This window comes from Oncorhynchus kisutch, linkage group LG11 (assembly GCF_002021735.2).
Source record: "Oncorhynchus kisutch isolate 150728-3 linkage group LG11, Okis_V2, whole genome shotgun sequence".
NCBI classification, from domain to species: Eukaryota; Metazoa; Chordata; class Actinopteri; order Salmoniformes; family Salmonidae; genus Oncorhynchus; species Oncorhynchus kisutch.
The window spans coordinates 22,547,081-22,566,368 of NC_034184.2; the positions used below are offsets into that span (position 1 = coordinate 22,547,081).

A 19,288-nucleotide genomic window follows, 5' to 3' on the forward strand; every position below is an offset into this window, starting at 1 on the left:
CATGCATAAACTGGTGACTGAGTGTATAACATATTATATACGTTGCTGTGAAGGTAATATAATACATGACAGAATGACAGACCTGTTGATTAATCTGGGTCCATTCAGTCTTACAGATCCGTCTCACTGTTTCTCCTCCCTGTCCCTCTTTATTTTCTCCCCACAGGGAACGCTGATGCGACGGGCCACTCCTCACCCAGGCGAGCTGAAGACTATGAAGAAAGCAGCGGAGAACCTCCGCAACGACCTGAACGCTGCCAAAGGCCTGGATTCCAACAAAAACGAGGTCAATAATGCTACAGTCACCACGTCTGTGTGACTCTTACCTCAGAAACATTCTTACCTCTTGTGTCTCTCACCATGTTCTCCTGCACAACCCCTTGAACCTACTTTTCCCCACAAACCCCTCTGCGATCTACCTACCCCTCCTGCAGCTCATCCCTGGGACTCTGCTGTGATCCTCTTGTCCAGTATCTTACTTCATCTCCAATACCCTGCACGGTATCTGGCTCAGACTACCAGGGCCCATGTGCCTTCTTTTCAAACTATTGTGCTATCTTTTCAAACAGCAATAATATGCACAGGTGTGTTCCTTTTTAAAGGTATTTTTTAAAGTTAGTGCTTTTTAAAGATGTATTTTTTCCTTTTTTTTTACAGACAATAGGTAGTTGCACTACTGTAAGTCTTAAGTATATTAAATAATGTTGACATTTATATATATTTGTTTTATTTTTTAAATACTGGGGAATATTTCTTTTTACATTTTGGGGATACTTCGTTTTTGGACCTACTGATTTAAGGATTATTGTATAGTCATTTGTGAATATCGATACTTTTATACTTTTTGGCAGCTCAGATGGTGTAAATTAAAACAATGTATAGCAAGTTTCTTAAACTATCGCAGAATTTAAAAAATGTTATCTTGGTATTTGGTACGTATTTTATTTCCTTTTTAGTGTTTTCCTTTTAAGTAAAAAAACAAACAAATGCAGTTGCTAATGTCTTATCAAAACAATATAATTCCCTTTGGGTGAGTAGACAGCCTCGAATCTTCTTTTCTACTCCATTGTCTAACTTCTTAATCAAATCCTAAACTCATTTTTATATAGACATGTTTGGTAATTTTGTAATTAAGTTTGGAACATGTACCATAACCACTCTCCCACAACAGATTGAGTGGAAGTGACAAGGCTGTCTTACTTTCTTTCATTGCGATTCACTGCTTTGAAATGTTTTCTTAATACCAGATACCAGAAACAGCTGCATTTTAACATTTGCCACTTTCTCCCTTTAACACATGAGCTTAGACTTTCAATGGCCAATTTTCATTACAAACAAGGTAATAAGAACCAGGGTGGAATCTTTTGAAAATGCAGTTTAAGCATACACTAATGCACTTCTTAGTTTATTGCGTCTTAATAAAACGGAATGTTCTTCAAATGGTACACTACAACATTGATTTAACTTTTTTTGTTTTAAATGTATTTCAAGGAGAGGACCATATAAATTTGTTTTAATGTGGATTTCATCTTTCTTTTTAAATTATTTTTATTTTAATGATCAAGCTGCACAAAAACACAATTTGAAATTGGCATGGACACTGAGCCTACAGGTTTGGACGACTTTTAACCACTGATAAAATAAAATGGGTTTAAAACCAAACATGATTCGTTATTCCCCTTAACTTAGTTTTTAGTCCATTACTCTTTAGTGTTTCAGCCTTTAGTCCTTTATGAAAAATGTAGACCTTCTGTTTTTGCTTCACCATCTCACATTGTTAACACGTCATCTAACGTCTCATATCTGTTAACATGTCAAATCATAAATGCCATATTTTGTGTATTCAAGCCGCACATGCCCGTTATCATTGATTATTCTTAAATACTGTATGTATTTGCCATTCAAATTGGATTAGATTTTAACCGTTTAATTTCATTTTTTTTTTTAAGGAAATCACTCATAGTTTTAACAATGCCCAGTGATAAAAAGCTCATCAGGGTGGTCATTCACACGTTAGTACTTTTTCCTCAACCATTCATCTCCTGTTTTGTCCATCCAACTTGCATTGCATGACTTGTGTATATAGTATGCAACACCTCACCCAACTGTCATGTGCTGTATGTGAAGTCTGCTTGTCTTGAAATGAGAGTGTAAGTATGGACTGCATTCAATGTTGCATTCACAAAGTTTAAATTCCATGTGTTTATCTCAAGTAGATGTTTATATTGTATTAATACAATGCAATGAGTATCGTTATCCCTAACCGTTCCCTGGTTTTATTTAGGCTTGTAAAGGCAAATTATACATCCCCTGAACAGCTTGTATGATTTTCATGTCTACAGTACCTTCAGAAAGTATTCATACCTCTTGACTTATTCCACATTTTGTTCTTACAGCCTGAATTCAAAATGGATTAAATATATTTTCCCCACCTATCTACACACAATACCCCATAATGACAAAGTGAAACATGTTTTTAGACATTTTTTCTAATTTATTGAAAATGAAATACAGAAATACCCGCCTGAGTCAATACAAGTTAGAATTACCACTGTGAGTCTTTCTGGGCAAGTCTCAGAGCTTTGCACACCTGGATTGTACAATATTTGCCCATTATTCTTTTCAAACCGTTTCAAGCTCTGGCAAATTGGATGTTTATCGTTGCTAGACAACCATTTTCAAGATTTGCCTAGGGTTTCAAGTAGATTTAAGTCAAAACTAACTTTGCTATACAGGAACATTCACTGTCTTCTTGGTAAGCAACTCCAGTATAGATTTGGCCTTGTTTTAGGTTATTATCCTGCTGAAAGGGGAATTAATCTCCCACTATCTGGTGGAAAGCAGACTGAACCAGGTTTTACTCCAGGATTTTGCCTGTGCTTAGCTCCATTCAGTTTCTTTTTGTATCCTGAAAAACTCCCCAGTCTGTAATGATTACAAGCATACTCATAACATGATGCAGCCGCCACTATGCTTGAAAAATATGGAGTATACAGATAAGCCTAGTGGTTAGTGTTGGCCAGTAACCGAAAGGTTACTGTATCAAATCCCGAGCTGACAAGGTAAAAATCTGTCATTCTGCCCCTGAACAAGGCCATTAACCCACTGTAGGCCGTCATTGTAAATAAGCATTTGTTCTTAACTGATTTGTCTAGTTAAATAAAGGTTCCTTTTTTATATATATAAATAAAAAAGTGTTGTATTGGATTTGCCCCAAACATAACACTGTATTGAGAACAGGATGCATGTTTTGGAATAGTTTTCTGTACAGGCTTCCTTTTCACTCTATCAATTAGGTTAGTATTGTGGAGTAACAAGAATGTTGTTGATCCATCCTCAGTTTTCACGTATCGCTAAACTCTGTTTTAAAATCCCTGGGTGGTTTTCTTCCTCTCCGGCAAGTGAGTTCAGAAGGGCGCCTGTATCTTTGTAGTGACTGGGTGTATTGAAACACCATGCTCAAAGGGATATGTTTACCCATCTACCAATACTGTAGGTGCCCTTCTTTGTGAGACATTGTAAAACCTTCCTGTCTTTGTGGTTTAATCTTTGTTTGAAATTCACTGTGGGACTGAGGGACCTTAAAGATAATTGTATGTGTGGGATACAGAGATGAGGTAGTAATTCCAAAATCATGTTAAACGCTATTATTATTAAACAGGCCATGCAGTTTATTATGTGACTTGTTAAACAAATGTGTACTCTTGAACTTATTTAGGCTTGCCATAACAAATGGGTTTAATACTTAATGACTCAAGACATTTCAGCTTTTAATTTTTAATTACTTTGTAAAGATTTCAAACAACTTCATTCCACTTTGACATAATGGGGTATTGTGTGTAGGCCAGTGACCATAAATCCCATTTTTAATCAATTTTAAATTCAGGCTGTAGCACAACAAAATGTAAGTCAAGGGTTTGTGAATACTTTCTGAAGGCACAATATCACCCTGCTTCCGAAGTGTTCTGGTCCTTAATAGATAACCAATAGAACTGTATAGCTTACTTTTCCTTATCTGCCATTTTGTAAAGGAAGTGTGTACATCTCCCAAAGGGACTGTCTCTCTGATTTCATCATTCCTGGAAAGGCAGAGCTCCCTATTTCCTGCCATGTCAGTCGACTTCTATAATTGATTAAAGCCTCTAGATTGCTACAATATACTTTGGTCTTAACAGCTGCAATGATGTACGTGGTGCTTTGTCTCTGAAACCTAACAGAAATGAAATACAATCATCTACTGATAAATATGCATAGAGCTGGTCGTGACCGGCACTGAATTGCATGAGCATGCAGTTCTTAAGTGTGTAAAATAATTAACAAGAATGTAAACTAATTGAGACTGGAGAACAAAGTTTCCTTTCATCTGAAATGTAGACAGATATACCGTCCGGTAAGAATATAATTTCACAAGAACTAATTATCTCTGAAAACACTACTGCTACATTACATAGCATTCCTCCTCATGCCATGGTGCTTGTTTTGGCAGCCTGTCTAGGTGCCTGCACAGTGAACTCACTGTATCATGATTCCATTTTAATCCTTCAAAAATACAAATATTTAATCTGAGCATTATTAGTGCCAATGATCTAAAGGTACATTTTTTTTATTTAGTTCATAATCAAATAAAGTGTATTGTTGCTTAATACATAATCTAACACATTTTTCTGTGTTAAATTGTCATTTATGTATAATGTGCATCTGGTTTCCTCCTGGCTTTGTATTCTTATTGTGCAATAACTTCTGGATTTATCTCATTTTCAACAGCAATGCCTTAAATGTTCAATTCAGCTATTTTGACTTTATCAAATATTTTCTGGGTAACAATTAAGTACCTGATTTGTTTTTAAATTAAAATCGTAAAAAATAAACAAATAGCTTCTTAGCAAAGAAAAACCTCTCGAACAAGGATTTTGCTAGGAGTGTTTTGAGTGGGCAAGGTAAAACTGATAATTAGCTGTTATTGGCAGAGTTTTGGAACTCTTTCTTATTGGTCTATTAACTACTTTACTGCATGTGTTACCATGAAAGGCCAAAACTCCCTCCCACCAAAACAGGCAGAAATTTCAGCTGGACTTTTCAAACATCTCTTACGCTAAAAGGGCATTATCATTTTCACAATTTCAGTATTAATCCAACCTCAATAGTGTGGATATATATATAAACAACAGAAAAATCTTGTTTTTGACTGCTCTAGGCCTTTAAGATGGAGATCATTTTAATGTTCAAAATTAAATAGCTTTTGGGGTCTTGGCTATTTCACAGCACTTGGACACAGTTCACATACACTACATGACCAAAAGTATGTGCAAACATGCTCGTTGAACATCTCACTCTAAAATCATGGGCATTAATATGGAGTTGGTCCCCCCTTTGCTGCTTTAACAGCCTCCACTCTTCTGGGAAGGCTTTCCACTAGTTGTTGGAACATTGCTGCGGGGACTTGCTTCCATTCAGCCATGAGCATTAGTGAGGTTGGGCACGGATATTGGACAATTAGGCCTGGCTCGCATTCGGCGTTCCAATTCATGGGGTTGAGGTCAGGGCTCTATGCAGGCAAGTCAAGTTCTTCCACACCGATCTCAACAAACCATTTCTATATGGACCTCACTTTGTGTTCAGGGGCATTGTCATGCTGAAACCGGAAAGGGCCTTCCTCAAACTGTTGCCACAAAATTGGAAGCACAGAATTGTCTAGAATGTCATTGTATGCTGTAGCGTTAAGATTTCCCTTCACTGTAACAAAGGTGTCTAGCCCGAACCATTATTCCTCCTCCACCAAACTTTACAGTTGGCACTATGCATTGGGGCAGGTAGCGTTCTCCTGGCATCCGCCAAACCCGGATTCAAGCATGATTCATCACTCCAGAGAATGCATTTCCACTGCTCCAGAGTCCAATGGCGGTGAGCTTTACACCACTCCAGCCGACACTTGGCATTGCGCATGGCGATCTTGGGTTTGTGTGCGGCTGCTTGGCCATGGAAACTCATTTCATGAAACACCTGACAAAGTTATTTTGCTGACGTTGCTTCCAGAGGCAGTTTGGAACTCGGTGTGTGTTGCAACTGAGGACACAATTTTTATGCGCTACATGCTTCAGCATTTGGCGGTCCCATTCTGTGGACTACCACTTCGCGGCTGAGCTGTTGTTGCTCCTAGACGTTTCCACTTCACAATAACAGTACTTACAGTTGACTGGGGCAGCTCTACCAGGTCAGAAATTTGATAAACTGGCATCCTATTACGGTGCCACATTGAAAGTCACTGAGCTCTTCAGTAAGGCCATTCTAATGCCAATGTTTGTCTATGGCGATTGTATGGCTTTGTGCTCGATTTTATACACCTGTCAGCAACGGTTGTTGGCTGAAACAGCCGAATCCACTAATTTGAAGTGGTGTCCACATGCTTTTGTGTATATAGTGTACATTGCTGCTTATGAACTTAAAAGAAAAGTAAAGGCAGGTTGTAAGCTGACTGGTATATACTAATGTTTATTGTGTTACTGTGAGTACACTAGTCTAAAACGGTGCACTATTTCAGTTTAAAACTAAATGAGACCATTTTAAAGTAGATTTATTTATCTTTGAAGTGTAATCTCAATAAACAAAATGAGTTCTGATCCACAATCATTGTAGACTAATCATAACATGTTTAGCTATGCATGATATTTTCTGACTCTCCAGGGGTGTAGAAATGCTCAGGCTAACACATCCTCCAGTCGCAGCAGTAGCCACAACTGGCCCATCTCTGGCCTGCGCTGGGTGGGAGCCTCCAAGGAGCTCCTGCATGGGGGCCTCAACCTGTTCCCCGTCAATGACAGCGTGAGGGGACGCTGCTCCAGTCCAGAGAAGGATGCTGAGCAGATCGAGGAGGAACAGCTTGAAGACGTGAGCATACTCTTCCGTTGACCTTCTGTCTCATTGTTGTCTTTGATTAAATTTTAGATTTTTTTTCTTTAGATTTTGAGGTCTCACTTTGTTGACGTCCCACTTATTGGGTATATTGTTTTCTGTCTCAAAAGGTTGTACTTAAGCTGCTGAAAGCTACAGATTGCAACTTTTTCCTTTCTCTCCCTCTTCCTTCTCTCCCTCCCTTCTCCCAGGATGGTTCTGTCCATTTCTCTGAGGGAGAGGGGATGCCCAGGAGGTTCAGGCATGACAGAGGAGACGTCCAGGAGGACAGGAAACTGCAGCGATGCAGAGCTCAGCAAGCAGGGCCCAGTCCCCAGTCCCCCCCACATAGCACTGAAAAGTTTGCTAGCTCCGGGAAACAGGTCCAAGCTGGGGCTGCCGACAGGACCTCGTCACACGACTCGGTCATCTCCAAAGTGCCGTTAAGAGTAAATCTGCACGCCCTATGATAATGTATTCTATTTGTTTTTCAAACTTCAGTTCCTACTAGTGCTAAAATGCAAGTCCCATGGTATAGAAGCTTTATGGTAGAGGTGTACCATCATTTTTTATTTTGTATGCAGACCATGTTCTTTCTGTAGGTCGCTCTGTTGAGATACAGGCTCATTTGTACTTGTGTTTTTCCCCACTTAGCTACAGATCAAAGTTTGCGGCCAGAGGGGCAGTCTGGGAATCAGCATTGCAGGAGGGAAGGGCTCTCTGCCTTACAAGGAGCGTGATGAGGTCAGCCTTATCGCAGTAGCAGCAGAGCTGTCGGACTTGATGCGGCACTGCTGCAACTCCAATCGAAGCACCACCTCCTGCATTATTACCATAGCTAATAATAATATCTGTGGAGTGGCATTTATTAATGGCAGGAATGCTAGCCAGCAGTAATATAGCCGAATATTTACTTAAGTAGTTGATATTACATTTCAGTGGTAGGTCTCAGCTGACTTATTTAAGAAGCATGAGAGATGCAGACAAATCCAGATTATTGGAGGCGCAGTGAAACCACAGTTGATTAAAAAATGTCCCTTGATCATGTTCACTATTTAAATGCCAGTTGTTGTACTTCTACTAGTGTATATTTTCCTTTTTCAGGGCATCTTTATTTCCAGAGTGTCGAAAGGAGGGCCATCAGAAAAGGCGGGGGTCCACATTGGAGACAGAGTACTGGAGGTTGGACCCAAACATCCTCCCATGTTTATAGTCCCTGTAGTTTTAGCCGTTCTGATTATTTACATGTAGGTCTTTTGACCACCATATGATAAATCAACAGCCCAAATCCCCTCCATACCAGGCTTAGTAATAGAGGCCATTGCAATTCACCTCCTGGACAGCGGAGGGCACCATTAGATGGACACAAACTGTTGGCTGCAGTGTTAGACAGCCTCTTTTTCTGCATGTACAGTGAGGGAAAAAAGTATTTGATCCCCTGCTGATTTTGTACGTTTGCCCACTGACAAAGAAATGATCAGTCTATAATTTTAATGGTAGGTTTATTTGAACAATGAGAGACAGAATACAACAAAAATCCAGAAAAACGCATGTCAAAAATGGGCTGAGATTAGGAGCACACTCTTAAAGGGAGTGCTCCTAATCTCAGCTTGTTACCTGTATAAAAGAAACCTGTCCACAGAAGCAATCAATCAATCAGATTCCAAACTCTCCACCATGGCCAAGACCAAAGAGCTCTCCAAGGATGTCAGGGACAAGATTGTAGACCTACACAAGGCTGGAATGGGCTAAAAGACCATCGCCAAGCAGCTTGGTGAGAAGGTGACAACAGTTGGTACGATTATTCGCAAATGGAAGAAACACAAAAGAACTGTCAATCTCCCTCTAACCTGGGCTCCATGCGAGATCTCACCTCGTGGAGTTGCAATGATCATGAGAACGGTGAGGAATCAGCCCAGAACTACATGGGAGGATCTTGTCAATGATCTCAAGGCAGCTGGGACCATAGTCACCAAGAAAACAATTGGTAACACACTACGTCGTGAAGGACTGAAATCCTGCAGCACCGCAAGGTCCCCCTGCTCAAGAAAGCACATATACATGCCCGTCTGAAGTTTGCCAATGAACATCTGAATGATTCAGAGGACAACTGAGTGAAAGTGTTGTGGTCAGATGAGACCAAAATGGAGCTCTTTGGCATCAACTCAACTCACCTTGTTTGGAGGAGGAATGCTGCCTATGACCCCAAGAATACCATCTCAACCGGTCACAAATGGAGGTGGAAACATTATGCTTTGGGGGTGTTTTTCTGCTAAGGGGACAGGACAACTTCGCCGCATCAAAGGGACGATGGACGGGGCCATGTACCGTCAAATCTTGGATGAGAACCTCCTTCCCTCAGCCAAGGCATTGAAAATGGGTCGTGGATGGGTATTCCAGCATGACAATGACCCAAAACACACGGCCAATGTAACAAAGAATTGGCTCAAGAAGAAGCACATTAAGGTCCTGGAGTGGCCTAGCCAGTCTCCAGACCTTAATCCCATAGAAAATCTGTGGAGGGAGCTGAAGGTTCGAGTTGACAAACTTCAGCCTCGAAACCTCAAATACTTATTTCCCTCATTAAAATGCTAATCAATTTATAACATTTTTGACATGCTTTTTTCTTGATTTATTTTGCTGTTATTCTGTCTCTCACTATTCAAATAAACCTACCATTAATATTATAGACTGATCATTTCTTTGTCAGTGGGCAAACATACAAAATCAGCAGGGGATCAAATACTTTTTTCCCCTCACTGTATAGGTTACTGTTACAACAAAGTTATGCTGGTTTGTAGAACAAACAATATTTTGCTCTTAAAGCAAGTATACAAAAATATCTATATCTAGAGAGTAGATGTCAATATATGAGTGATATTGATATTGCTCAAAGAATTGACCTTTCATTGGCACTACAAATGAAATGTCAAACTCTTAGACCAAATGTGGATATGAATTGTGGGCCCATAAATATACCTGTTTATTTTCAGTGAATGCACATTTTGATGCGATAGCTTCTATTACCCACCCTTGACCCCTGCTTCTGTTGGCATCCAACCGGATCATTTGTCACTTGTCCATCCAGGTCAATGGCCTGGACATGCAGCAGGTCAGCCACCATGAGGCTGTCACTGTCCTGAGGAATGCCGGGAGCTGCATCAAGATGAAAGTCATGAGGGAGAGGACTATCCCGCGCCTCCATGCCTGCCGGGCCCAGCAGGAAAGTACTGTTGCCGTTACCGCGGAGACGGACATTCTCATGAGCTGGCAGCTTGTTGACCTGGAGGATGGACGCCAGCAACCCAAGGCCAAGCAGCCAGGTTCGGAGCCCTCTGTGGATTGTGACCTGACCAAGAGGATTGCGGCTGGAATCTGTAACGGCAATGGAGGGGTGAGTGGAGTTGACCACTAATGGCTCTAACTATAATTGTGTTGACAAAATAAAGGTGAGGCAGAACAGAATCATTTTAGGTTGGATATTTCACAGGTATCAGAAAGTCCTCAAGATGTCCTTTTAAAACGACTCCATTATTATACTGTCTTGTGTTCTCTGAACATTCTCTCCAGCTAGGTTATGGTTTTCATTATTGTTCGTGTCTTTGTTTCTTTTCAGTCTGATCTGCAGAGCGATCTTAATTGGTCCTTCTTAAAACGAGAACCGGAGGTCTCGTTTAAAAGCAATGCACTTCAAGTGGTGAAAAATACCATGACGGTAAGCAAAAGGATCTTCTCAGGGGTCAAAAAAATGTCCTTTCCTCACCCCCTCTCCTTTATCTGCACTAGTCTGAAAAACTGACAAGGTGAAAGCCAGCTATTGGAAGCTCATCATTAGGCTGGTGGTTTTCACCTGGTCAAGTCTTTAACAACCAGTCCAGTTAATGGGAAGGAGACAAAGGCAGGACAGATTATGATATATATATTTTAAGAGCCTCGCAAGACTTTCTGATGCACATAGCTGTGGGAAGTAGGGGTGCTGGGGGTGCTGTGGCACCCCCTAAGAAATGTAAATAATCTTTCCAAAATGTGTCAAAATATTTTCCACAAAACTCCTGTCTGAACAGTCATTAAGAAAAAAATAATAATACACCAGAGAGCTACAGAGGATCAATAGCTTCTAAAAAAAATTGCTGTGGATTAAATTTGATCAAACAATTACATGCGGGAAGGCCACAATTTGGGCAGTACGTGCGCTAAATGTAGAACAGCTTGTTGCATTGTGGCCATAGACACAATCCATACAATGATTTTGGAACCTCTAACCCTGGCACTGACTGTTAAACTGATGGGTACACTTGCAATAGCTGCCAGTTCTGACTTGAATGGGAACTGCCATCTATGGATTATATTTTTATGGCTGTCAGTTTGCCCTTCACACATTTCAAAATACAATAGCGAGAAAAACAGACCTACTGTTTGGAAAGCAAATGACTACGAATCTGTCAATTCTCAACGACGTTTGAGCTATTCTGAGTGAGCAGCACTGTTTTTCAAAGTAGCTTATCTTGAGATATTGGAACAAGTGAAAGTTTATTTGTAGCATACTATATACAGTATATATCAGGATGTCCGATAGGAGAATTTGGTGCCAGACCAGTCATGCATATGCATCGGGTGCGTAACCCATTAGGGAGTACACCTACGCCGCCATCAATAAACAAGTCATATAGGCCAAATAAGCCACGTCCTTAAAAACAGCCCTTAACAAATTACAGAAAGACTATTCCTTGTTTAAATTGCGGCCATTCTGACCTTGAGCAAGTCAGTTAACCCCCAATAATAACTGTTCCCTGGGCGCTGATGACGTGGAAGTTGATTAAAGCACCCCCTCTCTGATTCGGAGGGGTTGGGTTAAATGCGGAAGACGCATTCAGTTGTGCAACTGACTAGGTATGCCCTTTCCCTGACATTTTTTTGTTTTTACATTCCTAAAACAATAATTGTCCACCTCATGGTTCAGCTGTCAGAGATTTGAGCACTAAATGCATCAAGACATTACATACATAGGCATATTTTTTTACCTTTATTTAACTAGGCAAGTCAGTTAAGAACATTTTCTATAGGCTTAGGCATCCACTGTATGATATTAATCTAAAAAATAATATATATCAAACCCACAAATGCTGATGCTCCAGATACTCAACTGTATTGTATTGCTTCTTTAATCAGCACAACCATTTTCAGCTGTGCTAACATAATTGCAAAATGGTTTTCTAATGATCAATTAACCTGGTTGCTGATAATGGGCCTCTGTATAACTATGTAGATATTCCATTAAAACCGTCCGTTTCCAGCTACAATAGTCATATACAACATTAACAATGTCTACACTGTATTTCTGATCAATTTGATGTTATTTTATTGGACAAAAAATTAGATTTTCTGTCTAAAACAAGGACATTTCTAAGTGACCCCAAACTTTTGAACGGTAGTGTATATAAATAAAGGAAGAGAAGCCCAGAGAGATAGATATGCAACGACACCTGCAAGCATTTCTTAATCCATGTCAGATAGGCTATACAGATATGGGCATGAAGAAGGAGGCTAATTTGTTAATCAAAATATTATATTGTTAGATTATAGGAATAACTCTGGTAGTCCTCAAACTTTCTTCCTCACCTCAAGTTCAACTGTCGGAGTCAGTTGGAGGGCAAGTGTGCACTGCCTTCATATCCATAGGCCTGCAGTATAATAGACTAATAGCCATACCATACCAAACCTTCACAAAAGTTTCTAAACTTTATTGGGGTAATATCAAAAGTAAGTCAAGACTTTGTTCATAGTGAAAATACGAGCAGGATATTATATTGCGGCAAACACAACATTACAGTTGAAACTTCATTTGGCCAAAGAAAATGTCCCAACAGAATAAAACAAAACACATTTTGCTTTTTTAGATTTAGGTTATTAAGTAGGCCTTCAATAATAACAATGATATACAAGAAATTGTATCCTACCTGAATAGCGAGTCACACAGTAGTAGCCCGCATTTGGCCATTTGTGTGTTATTAAAAAATATTCTGCTAATGTCGTCGATCCTGTAAATGACGTAGAATTGGATGAAATGCGTTTATAAAACGCACAAAAAAAATCCAGACCCTTCTATAAAAAATTTTGTTTATTTTTTTATTTTTATAAATGTCTGCTGAGCTTCATGCCCGCCCCCTCCAGCATCTCAACACATCTTTCCACCGTGTCTATGCTGATGCAATCTTTGCAACTCGTCAGTCATCTCAGTGTCCCTTAGATGTTACACTCTTGTTGAATAATTCATCATTTACAGTATTAGCACTATCAAACGCTCTTAACGGGATTCTTCACTTCAAATGTTTGTCAGATGTGTTCTAAGCTCATAAGTGGTGTAATATCAAGTTTAGGTCATGTCTCACACCATCTGTTGTTTAGATCCTATTATAGTATAACTCAACCCCAAATGAATCGAAAAGATACACACTGTCAAATTTCCACATTTTATTCAGTGTGTCTTTTCCATTAATTTGGGATTGGGGTGTAAATTTAGACAACAGATAGTCAGATGTGGACTCATCACAACAATTGTGAAATGTCAGTATGCCTTCAAACTAACTCATTTTATTTCCCACCCATTAATGTTCAATTTCTGGGCAATTTCCTGCTAGATACCTCGGATTATCCTCACCCACCCCTCCACCTCAGACGAGGATGTAGAGCCCTTGACACAGGACCCTAGCAGTGAGCCATTAGAGGACTTTGAAGATCCTGACAGCCACATCCACTCTGAGTGCTTTAACAGTGCGTTCTATCCCCCCTGACCACATGCCTAAAGTTTGCAATGTTGAAAACTGACTTGTTATACACAATCCACTGGGCACAGATGTCAGTTCAACGTGTAGTTTTGATTTACATTTGGTTGAGTTGTAAAATCAACAAAAAATGTCACCATGTCATTGGATTTAAGTTAAAAGTTTGGTGAAAAAAATACATTCCCTTACGTTGATGACTTTTTCCAATCAGTTTTCCACATTGATTGAACATCAACATATTACATTATTTTGGTTGAAATGATGTGAGAACGGTCTTTCTCCTGTCTTTTGTATAGATTGACTTGTTTAAAAAATGATATTCCAGCTAAAAATTTGTTTACATGATTAAGAAACTAGTAAAAATGGCTGTTGTCCTTGCACTGCTATTTTGGGATGATTTACACCACTGTTTTGTTGAATTAATGTTGATGGCTGCTACAGTAAATGTTAAGACCATGGCAGGAATTAACTCATTAACTTGTGCCAAAACAGACTTGTTTTGCATTGCATCAGCCATGTGGGAGACCAACCACAATGAATCAAGACAAAAAATAGTATTGTTACACTCCAGCTTCTCTGTCTCTGAAAGGGAGATTCACAAAACAAAGGATAGTTATTTAGAGGAAAATTATCTGTACGACACTTCAAATCTGTTGTGCACTTTCAATTTAGAGGTTTGTGTTCAGTTGGGCAAAGTGTTATTCTTCTAGCTACCTCTACCAATGAGCCACTGAAGCAGATGTTTTGTCAAATGTTATGCCCCCCTAGCCACGAGAGAGAGATGTCCTTTTACTCTCCCCAATAGGAGCTTAGATCAAATGTCACATGCCTGGAGTGACTATACAGTGGGTGTGTCCCTGCCGAGGCTCTGGAGACAGTCTGAACCCTGACCCCCTTCTCCTAACACCTGCAACCCAATGCTGTCTTTTCACCTGGTGGAAATATTTCTAATGTATGAAAGGCCAGTCAGTCTAATGTCATAACCTCTTAATACTTCTATACTGGTCTGAGTCACTCGGAAAGGAGTCTTTCATGTAGTAGTTGTGGTGATGTCTTCAAATGTACTTTGAATTAAGAGAGTGTGATGTTGCTAAAGAGATAGCAAATCAATTGATTTCACACTTCTCAGGTTTGATGCCTCACCAATGCCTTTGGTATTCTCACCACCGTGTGTACACGATGGCCACTTCTAAAATTGTGTATGAAGACTCTCGCCTGAGAGGATATTCTTGCTTACTCTTCAGTCCACGCTGAAAAGCACCAATGTTCAGGTTATGATATGTCAGTTGCGACAGAAATCATTCTAGGCAGCAAAGCAATAAACCTCAGTCTTCCTTTAACATTATTCCATCAAGTCTCTGCTGTCGCTGAAAGGGAGCATTGGTATACCAGCAGAGGAGAGGCTTATTGTGGAGATAATGAAAGATTTATGTTGTGCCCACATTTTCTGCAAGAATCTTAGCCAGAGGTTTTAGTTATGCATGGCCTCTGAATAAACATACCTTGTTTACTGATTCCAATCTGTGTAAAATCAAAGAAAGAATTGTACTTAACTGGTTACCTGCTACTGTACTAGAATGTGGAACACTTTAGACCTCACTTTCCTTGTAAGATATTATTTTATTTTGATGTTCATTCTCACCATTCTTATATTACCAAATACTTAATTTCTCAATAAAAAGTTATCTGAAAGTTTTGTTTTGCAAACTTTTTTAAAGCTCTGTGAAACCTGTATTTTTCCAAGTTAGAGGTAAGTGCAACTCCAAAAGGGTGTACATGTACAAATGACACAGCTACACATTTATGTTCCTTGAAAGGGACCTTTTATTTGACCTATGATTAGTTTCTGCTGTGCCGGTGTACCTCTTGTATCCCATTGGCCACAACAGCTTGGTTTTCCCAGCTAGTCTGCAGGATGCTCAATACTCTGCTCAAATAGCTGGAGTAGCAAGGTCACGACCTCCGGCGTGCCCGCCTTTTCCACACACACTTTACATGTTTTTAAAATGTGTAAGGGTTTTGACTCTGCAATGCTGTACATGAAATAAACTTGTAAGGGTGGAGCTCCCTGACTTAAATGTAAGATTGACATTTTTTCTAAGAAAGCTGTCATTTCTGCTGTATATAAACAGATGGCAGAGTATCATATTACTACAGATTATGTGTGCGTTTGCATTGGATTTAGACATTATGTAATTACATCTGTTGAGGTGAAATATACTGAATCTGATTTAGTGAAACTGTCTTGGGTAGGGTGGAGAAGCTAGCAGGTGTTTTAATAAATTGTTACGGTATGAGTCCTGAGACTGATGGGTATAGCAGTGCAACGTAATTATTGCCAGAAAGTTTACAAATTTGATGACAGATCATGTTATTGTTAAAGCATTATTGGTTTAATACATTGTCATTCATTTTTCATTCTCACAGAGACTAAAGAAAGGCCTATCGAGCAGCACGATCATATGTCGAGCAGCACGATCATATGTCGAGCAGCACGATCATATGTCGAGCAGCGCGATATGTCGAGCAGCGCGATGATATGTCTGGACAGACGCTGACTGATGACACCACAAGGGAAGGAAGAGCTGAGACAGAGCTCTGTTTTTGTTCACATTTCTTGGAAACCGATATAGAAAGAATGAAGGTCTGCACTCAGCAATTTGAAGTGGAAGAAAATGTTACCACAATACATCAAAATGCAGTGGAGTGAGGGATAGCCTGTTGGTCAGGGTTATTCCTTAGTGTTCCTTCTGGCAGAAGCAGGTTGCTGTGCATTCATAGTGTTGCCATGGTGCAGAGAACATCCCCACAGCCACATACACAACAGAACATCAATTACTACTGGGTTGGGTTGAGTTGATATTTGCTGACACTAACATATCACTTTCTTTCGAATCAAGAAAGTCAAAAACATATCGCTAAAATTATTTTGGAACTAAATAATGTAAATAACTGGTTCAAAGCAAATAAGTTGTCCCTAAATGGAGAAAAAAAAAAACATAATTATATTCCAATTCAAACTGAACCTTTTCCCTCTTTCTTTTCGAATTCAGGTTAATAATTTTCGCCTTGAACTGCCACTGATCTGAACACCCTTTTCTGTATCAGATTAGGGCAAATTTTCAATCACTTACAGAAGTCAGTTTTTATGGAACAGTCTCTCGGACCACCTCAATAACTGAAACAATTTCAACTCCTTCAAATACAAAATGAAAAAAGATCTACTGGATATTCCATACAATGACTCATCCCAATAATCGTCTGCCGATCTGTCAATGTTGATTTGACCGGAATCGATCAAATTTATTTTTATCCCTGATCTATCATGTTTTTCTTTGTGTAAATCCCCAACTATTTGCTTCTCTGTTTTAATAATCATGATATCATTTTTTGTTTTGCTCTATAAATATTTGAAATTTGCCCTTACAAGCCCCTCGGGTAGTTTTATTTTGTTTAGTGCACATGCACTTTTCACTTGGCTTTTAAACTCACATTGGTCACGTTCTCCTGCTCAGACGTTATGTGCCACGTCATTGACTGTGCAGTCAGGTACCAGATTGCTTTAACATGATGGGGTTAGCTGATGCGTAAAATACCTATCCAGACATTGTAAGATCTGGCAGGCGTCAGCAACCTGCATGCGCCCCTTGTCTTGTATTTTCTTGTGTGCAATTTAAAAAAAAAAAATGTCGACATGTGACTCAAAAGACAAAACCAATCAAAAACTGGATTCCTGGAAGAAGAAAAAAATACCCCAAAGCGAAAGAGCTTGTTTACAATTCATTAGTTGTTTATTTTGGTTTACACTGGTTTTTGTTGAGTACTCCCAATATATTACATACTTTGTTCTTGTAACATACAAACAATTATGTTTTTTGACTGAATACAGGCAGGGTTTGTCCCAGACACAGAAATTAGTTCAGGTAGGAGTAGAAATTAACTCAGTGCAGTGAAATACACCAATCATACTGTATATACTACCTATCAAAAGTTTGGGGTCACTTAGAAATGTCCTTGTTTTTGAAAGAAAGTGCTTTTTTTGTCCACTAAAATAACATCAAATTGATCAGAAATAGTGTAGACTTTTTAATGTTGTAAATGACTACTGTATCTGGAACCGGCTGATTTTTATTTTATTTTTGTGGAATATCTACATAGTTGTACAGAAACCCATTTATCAGCAACCATCACTCTGGTGTTCCAATGGCACATTGTGTTAGCTAATCCAAGTTGATCATTTTAAAGAACTAATTGATCATTAGAAAACCCTTTTGCAATTATGTTAGCACAGCTGAAAACTGTTGTGCTGATTTAAAGAAGCAATAAAACTGGCCTTTATACTAGTTGAGTATCTGGAGCATCGGCATTTGTGAGTTCGATTACAGGCTCGAAATGGCCAGAAACAAAGAACTTTCTTCTGAAACTCGTCAGTATATTCTTGTTCTGAGAAATGAAGGCTATTCCATGAGAGAAATTGCCAAGTAACTGAAGATCTTGTACAACGATGTGTAAGAGGACAAGTACATTAGTGTCTAGTTTGAGAAACAGACGTCTCAAGTCCTCAACTGGCAGCTTCATTAAATAGTACCCGCAAAACACCAGTCTCAACAGTGAAGAGGCGACTCTGGGATGCTGCCCTTCTAGGAAGAGTTTCTCTGTCCAGTGTATGTGTTCTTTTGCCCATCTTAATCTTCTGTTTTTATTGGCCAGTCTGAGATATGGCTTTTTCTTTGCAACTCTGCCTAGAAGGCCAGCATTCCGGAGTTACCTGTTATGCCTTAGACCCCTCCTCCCCCCAACACCACGTAAAGTATATTTGGTGAAAGATAAAAATCCAACTAAAATCGTAGCTGAGAGAGAACTTAGTGATTTTGAAATTATACACTATGTGTGGGGCATTAAACACTGTCTGCTGACATCTGGCATTGCACATTATTATGACAGAAGGTGCAGGCTTGCCAGCTCTATTGTTAGTAGATGTAATGTACAAATTCTGACATTTAGCAGATGCTTTTATCCAAAGCGTCTTAGTCATATTTTACATATGCGTGGTCCGGGAATTTAACTCCCTACCCTGGTGCTTCAAGCACCATGCTCTACCAACTGAGCTACAGAGGATATAGAGTACACACTTCTTCCTCTCATTATATTGCAGTTCCAGTCCTAGACAGGGGGAGGGAAATGATTGGGCAGAGGTGGACAGGGACAGCTGTGAGGAATGAGGAATGTGACACACTCAAGGGCTTAAACTCCACTCCCAAGGTCTGCTTTCGTTGGCTGGTCAGGAGTGACACGGACTGGCCGGGTCGGGAGGGCACATTTTAAAGCCTAACTTGTTTTGAGCCACCTGATGAGTCATTATTCGGAGACACTCAGTCAGGAGCAACAGTCTGCTGTCTCGATTTACTGTCAGATTTTAGGTGGATTTGACTTGTCATGGGTAGACGAACAGGTCTGCTCTGTCTGCTCTCTCTACTGCCGAATAAACTAAACCAGTTCTACTGCAGATTCACCCCCCCCCCATCATCATCTACCACCAACCCCCAGTTCACCAGCATTTAGTCCTAATACCCAGACATTATTTACCTCTGGTTCGTTCAGCCATCCCTATGGGGAAA

General features: G+C 39.7%; 2 protein-coding genes across 3 annotated transcripts in view; both read left to right on the plus strand.

Moving 5' to 3' along the window:
- Positions 1–2,256, plus strand: part of LOC109899864 (leucine-rich repeat-containing protein 1) — a 69,270-nt gene extending 67,014 nt beyond the window's left edge. The window contains exons 14-15 of one of the 2 annotated variants that reach the window (XM_020495471.2): positions 167–286; positions 435–2,256. In XM_020495471.2, coding sequence (XP_020351060.1) covers positions 167–286; positions 435–458 — 144 coding nt within the window. In that variant the 3' untranslated portion in view covers positions 459–2,256. Of the gene's footprint in view, positions 1–166 lie in introns of both variants that reach the window. The other variant, XM_020495470.2, reaches the window with a different exon arrangement.
- Positions 2,257–6,367: 4,111 nt separating this feature from the next.
- On the plus strand, positions 6,368–15,356 carry LOC109898909 (protein scribble homolog). Its single transcript, XM_031835449.1, has 7 exons — positions 6,368–6,885; positions 7,101–7,337; positions 7,543–7,632; positions 7,993–8,070; positions 9,977–10,282; positions 10,505–10,603; positions 13,527–15,356. Exons 2-7 carry the CDS (start codon positions 7,134–7,136, stop codon positions 13,677–13,679), a joined length of 930 nt encoding a protein of 309 aa, XP_031691309.1. The 5' UTR covers positions 6,368–6,885; positions 7,101–7,133; the 3' UTR covers positions 13,680–15,356.
- The last annotated feature ends 3,932 nt before the right edge of the window (positions 15,357–19,288 follow it).

What these genes read in the sequence shown, in the direction of transcription:
- LOC109898909 (XM_031835449.1), top strand. Translation starts at nt 7,134, where the DNA reads ATGCCCAGGAGGTTCAGGCATGACAGAGGAGACGTCCAGGAGGACAGG. An exon ending in TCTCCAAAGTGCCGTTAAGA is followed by an intron (nt 7,338 to 7,542) that starts GTAAATCTGCAC and finishes TTCCCCACTTAG; the next exon opens with CTACAGATCAAAGTTTGCGG. An exon ending in TTGGAGACAGAGTACTGGAG is followed by an intron (nt 8,071 to 9,976) that starts GTTGGACCCAAA and finishes TTGTCCATCCAG; the next exon opens with GTCAATGGCCTGGACATGCA.